This window comes from Aspergillus glaucus, assembly GCF_001890805.1.
Source record: "Aspergillus glaucus CBS 516.65 unplaced genomic scaffold ASPGLscaffold_9, whole genome shotgun sequence".
NCBI lineage: Eukaryota > Fungi > Ascomycota > Eurotiomycetes > Eurotiales > Aspergillaceae > Aspergillus > Aspergillus glaucus.
The window spans coordinates 313216-322949 of record NW_019170461.1 but is presented as its reverse complement, the minus strand read 5'-3'; the positions used below and the strand labels follow the sequence as shown (position 1 = coordinate 322949).

At 49.5% G+C, this 9734-nt stretch overlaps 3 protein-coding genes and 1 non-coding gene across 4 annotated transcripts; 2 read left to right on the top strand and 2 right to left on the bottom strand.

The window, feature by feature from the left end:
- Nucleotides 1-807: 807 nt before the first annotated feature.
- ASPGLDRAFT_t85 lies at nt 808-887 on the bottom strand. Its single transcript has one exon. It is a non-coding gene; the product is annotated as a tRNA-Glu (tRNA).
- Nucleotides 888-1453: 566 nt separating this feature from the next.
- ASPGLDRAFT_46501 (putative ab-hydrolase associated lipase) lies at nt 1454-3692 on the top strand. The gene has a single exon (XM_022546456.1). It carries the CDS (start codon nt 1486-1488, stop codon nt 3439-3441), a length of 1956 nt encoding a protein of 651 aa, XP_022401307.1. The 5' UTR covers nt 1454-1485; the 3' UTR covers nt 3442-3692.
- Nucleotides 3693-4288: 596 nt separating this feature from the next.
- Nucleotides 4289-5944, top strand: ASPGLDRAFT_148565 (putative oxalate decarboxylase). The gene is made up of 4 exons (XM_022541969.1): nt 4289-4613; nt 4690-5035; nt 5083-5203; nt 5255-5944. Exons 1-4 carry the CDS (start codon nt 4355-4357, stop codon nt 5885-5887), a joined length of 1359 nt encoding a protein of 452 aa, XP_022401306.1. The 5' UTR covers nt 4289-4354; the 3' UTR covers nt 5888-5944.
- Nucleotides 5945-8099: 2155 nt separating this feature from the next.
- ASPGLDRAFT_35098 (glycosyltransferase family 8 protein) lies at nt 8100-9142 on the bottom strand (the record flags this gene model as incomplete). Its single annotated transcript, XM_022544508.1, has 3 exons — nt 8100-8571; nt 8629-9059; nt 9089-9142. The coding sequence occupies 3 exons, from the start codon at nt 9140-9142 to the stop codon at nt 8100-8102; spliced, it is 957 nt and encodes a 318-aa protein (XP_022401305.1).
- Between the last annotated feature and the right edge of the window lie 592 nt (nt 9143-9734).

The window sequence follows — 9734 nt, the reverse complement described above, 5'->3', positions numbered from 1 at the left end:
CTCCTGCAGGTCACGTGAGGTATGTCGTACTTCCTTAATGCTCAGGTCATAATCCCTGCTTAACTCACTGATCATCCCGCTGAGCATACCCAATGGTTCTGCCTTAACTCCCCACATCGTCACGTGAGGCTGACAGGATAAGGTCTGTAACAATAACATCAGACTGACCAGATAAATTCCGCCTGGCTGATGCTATAGGCCAGCGTGTGCGCACATTTAGATAGCCAAGCACTCAATCAGCTGTGTATACACATGTATGATCAATAGGCAATTTTCCTCTTCGTTTTCACTAGTCCTCTCCATATAGACATCATTAGTCCGGAATAATTGATTCCCCGACTTCCCTGGCTCGGAGTTTAATTGCTTCATTGATTTATCCGTTTCAGCTGGCACCGTGACAAAATCAATCCTTTGGGGGCTTAAATAGTTATTTGTCTGGTATTCAAGTCATGATGGGAGCGCTTTCCAATATGAGACTATAGATAAATTGGGTGTTAATGTTGCTGATGAGTGTATTTGTGCTTTACCTGTTTAGTACAATTTACCCCGGCCGCTCTGAAGCGGCGATGCCAGGACGGAAATTCCACGAAAATGTACCTTAAGGGCCACGACGTTTTGTGGCCTTTCCGGCGTCACCCTGAGTTACTCCGTAGTACTTACTCCGTAGTACTCGGTTCAAAAAAAAAAAAAAATTAAAAAAAAAAGACACAAACAGGTAAAATGAAAACAGCAGAATCAGTTAAACATTTATTATCACAGCGACGAAGAGAAAAAATAGAAAAAAAGAAAAAAAAAAAGACAAAGGAATTCCGATGCGGGGAATCGAACCCCGATCTGCTCGGATTTGAACTGAAAACGAGCGATGCTAGCCGTTACACCACATCGGACTTGTTGAGATAATCTACCCACTTGATGCCTTATCAAACCAACTTGTAGATAACACCTACCTATACTACTATACGAAATACGGACACAGATCCAATCGGCCAGAAGGACAAACCAACCAACCAAACTCCAAAGACAGCACTTAATCTACTCAACCAAGGGCTCTGTGGCAAAGCAACCGGTCACACCAATCATACACACCCTATCAGGGGCTACTGCAACTCGCCACTTCACTGCCACGTTTCGCACCCAGAGAACCAGTGCAATCTTACACGCAATTGGGCATTCCCGGTGGGAAATGGTATCGAATAACGAGCACTGATTGCACAATCGAGAATCCGCTGAAAATGGTCATGGAATGTCATTGGTGAATTTTCACGTGACTGATATCGATGGAAGCCTAAAAGGGGAAAAGACGGGGGGGTGAGACGCGGACGGGGCATTTCCCCGGGATTATCTCACGGACACCGCATTCTTGACGGGTGTGTTTTTAGCGATATTAGTTGAGGAAGATGTCGTTCTCTTTTGTCACGATTTTTACCTGATTTTTTTTTTTTTTTTTTTTTTTCGTTTTTCTTGGTTGTTATCGCGACTCTCAATATGTCGGTGGCCTACGGGGAGAATCCCCGGTCTGCTGCTGCCTTGTCTACCATGCAGCAGCCTGGGCTTTTTGATTCTGATCCCATCGAGAACGGTAATCGACACAATTTGCAACCCGACTACGATTCCGGGTTTGACTCGATGCGCGATACCCCCGATATGAAGCAAGGCTACATACGTTCCGAAATCGAATTGGACAAACTCGACGGGGATGATGATGACGATGATGGAGATACCATGGATGTAACCGACGCCCTGCTGCAGGCGGCGCCAAAATCGAAATCAAATTTGAACTCACGGGCACTACCCATGCAGAAACATCAGCATGTTCTCTCGCCGCATCCTTTATTCCCCCCGCTACCCACGTACGGCCAACCAACGACATTCCGGATCCTGCAGTGGTTCGCTATTCGCTGCGTCTCGTTTGTTCTTTCGCTGTTGTTGTTGATATTGGTTGTTGTTGGGGCTGTGGTACAATGGGGATGTGGGTTTGCGTCTGATGTGCGGATGCGGTGGAATGGGGAGAATCCGCAGCCTAGGAAGTTTCATGTGGAGGAATGGGAGAGGGAGTCGGAGAGACAACATGCGGAGTTGAAATGGAAGAGGAGACAGGGGAAGAAGGATATTATTGAAGAAGAAGAGGAAGAGGAAGAAGGACCTGATGAATGTCCCCCGTTGGAAGGAGGGAGGGATCCTGTTGTCGCTGACGTCGCATATTATGCGCGCAGGGTTGGATTGGATGTGGAGACGTTCAAGGTGCAGACGGAAGATGGGTTTATCGTCACGCTGTGGCACGTCTATAACCCTCAGGAGTATGTGCCCCTGCCGCTTGAGGAGAGGCAGGTTCGGGGACCGCAGGCGTTCACTAGTGAGCGGAATCCGCGAGTGTCGTCAGCAGGGGGCAATCGACGGTATCCGATTCTGTTGATGCATGGTCTAATGCAGAGTGCGGGGGCTTACTGCTCCAACGATGATGACAGTCTGGCTTTTTACCTCTGCAAGTCGGGGTACGATGTCTGGTTGGGGAATAATCGCTGCGGGCAGGGCCCGGAACATGCCTCCCTTTCAGCATCCGACCCTCACCTGTGGTCTTGGAATATCCGACATTTGGGCGTGCTGGATCTGGCTGCACTCATGTCGCGGGTGCTTTACGAGACTGGATTCGAGAAACTGGGGCTCGTCTGCCATTCCCAAGGTACGACGCAGACTTTTGTGGCCTTGGCCAAAGAGCAACGGCCAGAACTGGGCGAGCGTATGTCGGTCTTTTGCGCACTCGCCCCGGCTGCTTATGCGGGGCCGATGCTGAAACGGATATACTTCCGTTTCGTGCAATGGATCCCCAACGCGGTATTCCGCCTGTTCTTCGGCATCCATGCCTTCATCCCCCTCATGATCACAGTGCAGAAAATCATCCCGTCTCGCATCTACGGCACACTAGGCTATCACGTCTTCTCCTCACTTTTCCAATGGAGCGACGCCCGCTGGGACCGGGGCCTCCGCTCACGCATGTTCCAATTCGCCCCTGTCTATGTCAGCAGCGAGATGATGCGCTGGTGGCTAGGCCGCGACGGCTTCGCAAAACAAGGCTGCATCCTCTCCACCCAGCAACTCAGCAGCCATGAAGCCGACGAGGACCACCGCGTCGAGTCAGGGATCACCGACAGCTGCACCCGTAGCAACACTGCCTGGTACGGGGCGCAGATGCCACCGGTGGCGATGTGGATTGCGGGGTCGGATGACCTTGTCGATGGACAACGGCTGTTGAGACGGTTTTGTAATGGGCGGGAACCGCATGTGCAGGTGGTACATGCGAAGATCGTTGATGAATACGAGCATTTGGATGTGCTTTGGGCGATGGATGTTATTGAGCAGGTGGGTAAGGAGGTGCGGGAGGTGCTTTGGAAGACCATGCCCGAGGAGGCGCGGGAGGTGTGTCGCATGCCGCGGGGGGTATGATCATCTTCCTTCTGCCTGCCTGTATTATCTATCAACGGCTATCATTGATGTCTCACGCCTGAATTTACTATTGTTTGTTAATATCTGACGAAAGGCGTTTTGGCGGGAGGGGTTTCCGGACTGGGATCTTTTGCATGCATCTTTCTATCTACAAGGATAGGAATAATTTATTTCTGGCAGTAATCATGACTTTCACGTAGGGCTGCGCAGGGCTGTCCAATCACCTCACTCTATGCAATGCATTCGGACATAACGTTGCATAAACCTGGGTTCCGTACCCCCGATAACCAGGCATTGTATGTAACCTTGGTGGCAACTCCTGCATGCAATATAATCTGCAGGATTGATACGATACATTAATAACAACAAGCATGAAGAGTCATGACAGTATGTAAATCAATACAGGCAGCAGAATAATAGACTTTAGGTCTCGGACAAGCTTTCTAGTTTCTCCTTAGGTCTTGCTTGTCCTTGATAAGACTCGCTATAAAGTATAGCGGTAGGGCATTAACGTAGTACATAACCGGTAAATCGACAGCGAATCACCCGCATTTCTCCAATTTCTCATTCTGAATCCTGGATTTCTCCAATTTGTATACATCATTGTCCCCGCGCTCGTGCCCGTACTCGTGACTTACGGTACACGGTAGATACGGCCACCTCAACTCGTTCCATTTCGTTTTCAGCCAGACAGAGGCCAGGCCCTGCCCCTCAGACAGACCGTGGTATAGTAAATGCACATGCATACATACATACCAAGAATCAGAGTAGCATGGTGTGCCGTCGCACCCGACGGATATAAATATCTGCATACTACCTCAATTGCAGACAACCACCATTGTTCTTCACACAATCCATTCAGCCAAACAATCAATTGCTAACCAGTGACTATTATATTGCATTGAATCACATAATGAAACACATCCTCGCGCTTGTCCTTCTCTTCTCCGCTGCACAGGCGGCTCCGGCGTCGAACCCCGGACTACGTGGCTCGGGGGATCTCGCTGGTTACTCGCCTTCGCGCGATGTACCTGTGAAAAACACCTCGGTGCAGTATGAACCGGTGAAGGGACAGGAGGAGAATGCGGATAAGGGTGTTTACCTTGATTTCGAGGATGTTGAGAATCCGCAGCCGATTCGTGGGAGCCATGGGGGGACGGATCCGGGGTCGAGTATGTTTTCTTTTTCTTTTTCTATCGGGGCATAATGGGGGTGAAGATGAGGATAAAGTATTGATGAGCGATGCAGGAAACAACGCCTACCAACGCCTAAACAGTGACAAACTCGCACCCCCAGGAACCGACAACGGACAGACAATCAACGCACAATGGCCCATGGCACTCAGCCATAACAGACTAGGTATCGAGAACTCAGGCTGGGCGCGCCAGGAAAACACCGTCGTGATGCCTGATGCTACGAAGATGGCCGGTGTTGATATGAGACTTGAGGCTGGGGCGTATCGGGAGCTGCATTGGCATGTTGCGGGGGAGTGGTCGTTGGTGTTGAATGGATCTTGTCGGATCCAGGCTGTTAATGAGAATGGGCAAACGTTTGTGGATGATGTGAGTGAGGGGGATGTGTGGTTTTTCCCTAAGTATGTCATCCTGTCAGGGTTTGATTAAGCAGGTGCTGACTGTATAGGGGCGTTCCGCATTCGATCCAAGCCCTAGATGGGGGTGTTGAGTTTCTGCTTGTTTTTGATGATGGGTCGTTTTCGGAGGATAATACTTTCCTGGCTTCGCAGGTGTTTGCTCATCAGCCTGTACGTCCTCACTATTCCGCCAAAAGGAACAACATACTGACAGTGAAACAGAAAGAAGTCCTCGCCAAAGACCTAGGCATCCCCCTCTCCTCCCTCGACAACATCCCCCAAGACGAACTCTACATCTTCCCCGGCACACCCGCCCCCTCAAATATTTCAGAGCAGAACGTAACAACCTCCGCCGGCCCCATCTCCCGCTCCCAAAGCTACACCTACCACTTCTCCCAACAACCCGCCCACCGCGTATCCGGCGGCTCCGTCAAAATCATCGACCCCTCCACCTTCCCCATCGCCTCCAACTTCTCCGCCGCAATCGTCACCGTGAACCCCGGCGGCATGCGTGAGATCCACTGGCATCCGTCCAGCGACGAATGGACCTTCTTTATCAAGGGCCAGGGCCGCGCAACATTATTCGAGGCCCCCTCCACAGCAACCACTTTCGATTATACGGCTGGTGACGTGGGGTACTTCCCGCAGTCGAATAGCCATTATATTGAGAACACGGGGGGCGAGGAGTTGGTGTTTTTGGAGGTGTTGCAGGCGGGTGCTTTTACGGATATTGCGCTAGGGCAGTGGATTGCTAGTACGCCGAGGCAGATTGTTAAGGATACGTTGGGGTTGAGTGATGGGACGCTTGGGATGTTGAAGACGGAGAAGCAGTATGTTGTTGCTGGGAGTAATTAGTTATGAGGTGAATGTATAGAAACATTAAATGCAATGCAAACAGAGCAAACTTGACCGTTTTCCATTCGTGGCGCCGGCGCCGGCGGCAGAATATCTTCCTCTCTCTACTTCTCTAGATCACCTCCTTCTCATTATCACTATATCTACAACCATCGTCCCTTGTCCATCCAGTGCTCACTACTTCCAATATAACTTGCTAGTTCCATCCTTGCTCTTCGTATAACAATCACTTACTGTCCCCTGGATCGTCTTTCACCTGACTACCGCCGTGAACTCCTCGCCATGGGAATGTGTTTGGGGACGAAGTGGACGACATGATATCCAATTTCTTCAGCACGGAAAGTGACCTGAGCAGTGTGCCGTCACAGTTGGATGAGCGAGCTACCCACGAGCGAGTGGGGGCAGCGCAAGCGTGACGGCTCTCATGTTACGATTTCGGCAAAGAATGAGCGTATGATAGATCATTGTGCTGCTCACGCTAGATGTGAGCCCGAAAACTGGCCCGTACGAGCAACACGGCTGCCTCGGGCGTCCCAGTCACGCGCCGGACGAGACAAGAATCTCCGGCACCATGTGAAGGCCCATAAGTATTACAAGGTCCAGTGAGGTGGAAGTTCTGTGGGGGAGAAACTTGCTTCCGCTGGTGAGATAACTTGACTGGTCCCTTACTAGTCAGATACTAACTGGTGACTGTTGAAAGCGGGATATTTGGAGAAAAGAGGCTCCTGACACTAAACACGCAACGTCAGCCAAAGGTGTCCATTTGCGCTGGCCCGCCAGCAACAGTGTCCGCAAAAAGCACCAAGTAGTGGCTACGGCTCTTCTGAGTGAATCCTGCAACGCAAAGAGGAATGGATGGTTGATCTCCGATTTATGTATTTAATTATATTATTAAGAAAATAAGGTGCTCAGAAGACATGGCCGCCGCTACACTTACATCGACCTTGAGCTGTCTATTGACACTAATTATCGCACGTTAACATTCCATAGAATTCGTGAGCACTCGAGGACAGATATGGATCACCCATATTTGCACAGAAACCCATACGAGACTCGGGAAGACGGGAGCCCTATCAGGTAATCTGTCCCTGACGAACAAGGGGCTTTTGGAGCTCCAATTCGATTTAGAACGAATTGCATCGATGCTTGCAGCAGGCGCAGACTACGAGGTCGTTTCTAAGACAGATTCTTTTCCTAGGTCATTAAATGGGAGAGAGAGAGAGAAAAAAAAAAAAAAAAAAAAAAAAAGCCCCGACAACACCCATATTTTACGGCTATCTTCACGACCAACTTTTTGAGCATACACCCAAAACGTCCTGATCATTGTCAAACTAGATATGCTCTCATGGGGCCAAAAGTGGTGGAGTTCAAGCAAAATACAACAAAGACCCAACTGCGTGAGCATGTGCTGCTCTTTGCCTTGCGTGCCTTTTGTTCCCATTTGTGGCATGCGGCGAATACTGTTGTTATATGCTGGAGGTTATTGACTTCTAAAGCACCCAATCATTTGACCATCAAGCCGATGTACTGCTCATTGGTGTAATATATGACAACATCGAAGGATTTGATAAGAGATGGAAAACGCGCGAACTGGATCTATCTCCCATATATCTGGACGTGGGCTCGGTCATATAATTGTTAATCGGACAGGCAATCATGGAAGAGTGGAACTAGCTCGATGGAGTTTTTGCAATGAAAGAATAGAGCAATTGAGCCATTACAGTTGCATGAGTCTGGGATCTCTTGAGAAGGGCTGTAAGTCCGGATAATCAGGACTAAGGTGGATTGATGGTCTTTTCTTCCTCCTCGTTAAAGACATCAGGCTCTCGTTTAAACCACCTGTCTATGGCATCGAGCGAGAAGGTTGGACTCCGTGATGGAGTGATTGCTTTGGAGTCCATGAGCTGATTAAGGACGTTGATATAAAGATATACACTACTATATTAGCAGTTTCATCACAGTTACCATGTCTTCGTCTTCCTCGATCCTCTAGAGCTTCAATACGGCGATTTGCCGACCATGGAAGGAAATACTTGGTAGAACCATTGTTGGAGATTTATACATGATAAGTACATTAGCAGGTTTTATACAAATGAAGTTGCTGTCAGATACAGGACCGCAAGGGCAGACAATAGATATAAACAAAACGAATATATATGTGCAACTTCTGTGCAATGAGTAGAGATAGCCAGGCAGGTACACCCCAGTACCCTCAGCGATAAGTTACCTGAAACCCATCCTTCACCCCCATTCCCAATTCCGCCCTCACCCTCTCCGCATTCACATCCTTCCACCACTCATGCGTCTCATCATTACTCTCCTCCTCAACCTCTTCCCACGGCTTCGGACTCAGAATATAATGCACATTCTTAACATTCTCATCCCGCCAGATAGCATCATGCACGCCCTTCCGCCGCAGCGTCTTGAGCGCATTGTAAATGTACGGCAACGGAACCCACTGCCCGCGAAAGATATCGGAGACAAGCGACTGATCGGCGAATTGGTAGTTGGAGGTTGAGGCTTGGTCGAGATGGCTGGTGATTTTGTCGTAGGTTGCTTGCGAGGGGTTGATGACTTGCAGGCCGCTGTTGGATTCTCCTGTGCCGAAGGTGCATGGGGCGCCGGTTGCTTGGGCTTCGTCGGGGGTGGAGTGTTGGGATGTGAAGGCGCAGTTGCTTGGGATCCTGGAGAGCGTGTAAAAGTTAGTTGCTGTTCTTGGTTTGTTGGATGGGAATGCGCACCAATACTCCGGGTAATGAGGCCTCTTGAGCGGATTGCAAACACACGCATGACTCGTCGCAAACACCCGATTCCCATTACCACCCATAGCCGGCGGATCCAACTCAATGTCCATCAACTCATCCATATTCTGCAGAACCACCATATCGCTATCCAATTGTACAACACGCTCATACTCCACCAACGAAAACTGCGTAAGCTTGCTCCAGCAATCATTGAACCGCGGATCATTCGTGTAGACCTTACGGTCCGAGGGAGCAAGATACGAAACCTGCCTCTTCATTATACCCCGGGCATCGAGGGCTGCATGGCCGTCGGCAGGGAAGGAGTCCGTGTAGAGGACGAGAAGGGGGTACTTGGAGTTTGTTTTTCGGAGCGAGTACTCGAGGGTTAGGAGGCCAGGGAGGTAGGCGTTGTTTGTGATGAGGGTTGTCTACACTGTCGCATTGTTAGACTTTGTACGCACATTTCGTCGATCTTGATTGTACCTTTCGTGGGACCTGTGTTTTCTGGCATGGTGCTGAGGGGTAGTCGGAGGTACTACTCTGATATGTACAGGGGTATATACTGGTCTTTTACCGTGGGTTAGCAACACTGCAAAAGTGCCCGGGAATATGCGCACAACTCATCCTTTTCACACTCAGGATTGACCTTCAATTATTCGTACAGGCGCAAAGAGAAAGCCTTCATGGAATTCGGGGAATCGGGATCATTTTCGGAGAGCGTTAGTCAGCGATGTGGGGTAACGTAATCCACGGCCGAGCCGTCCACACGGCCGTCCCGTCCACTTCCTCCGCAATTTTCCAACAATCATACTTCAACGCGTCATTTTGTCACCACCATCATCTAAAATGCCTCTTTCTCAAGAAAATCGAATTCAAATGGCCATCAGCGCGTATAGAAGCAAAAAAATTCAATCAAAATCAAAGGCAGCAGCAGTTTTTGGGGTGCCAAAGTCTACTTTTATTAATCGGCTTGATGGAATCCAACCACGTTCAGAAACACGTGCCAGTGGCCATAAATTGACTGCCGTTGAAGAGGAATCTCTTGTCAAGCAACTTCTCAATGCAGATAAACGAGGTTTTTCAGTCCGGCCAGAGTTTTTACG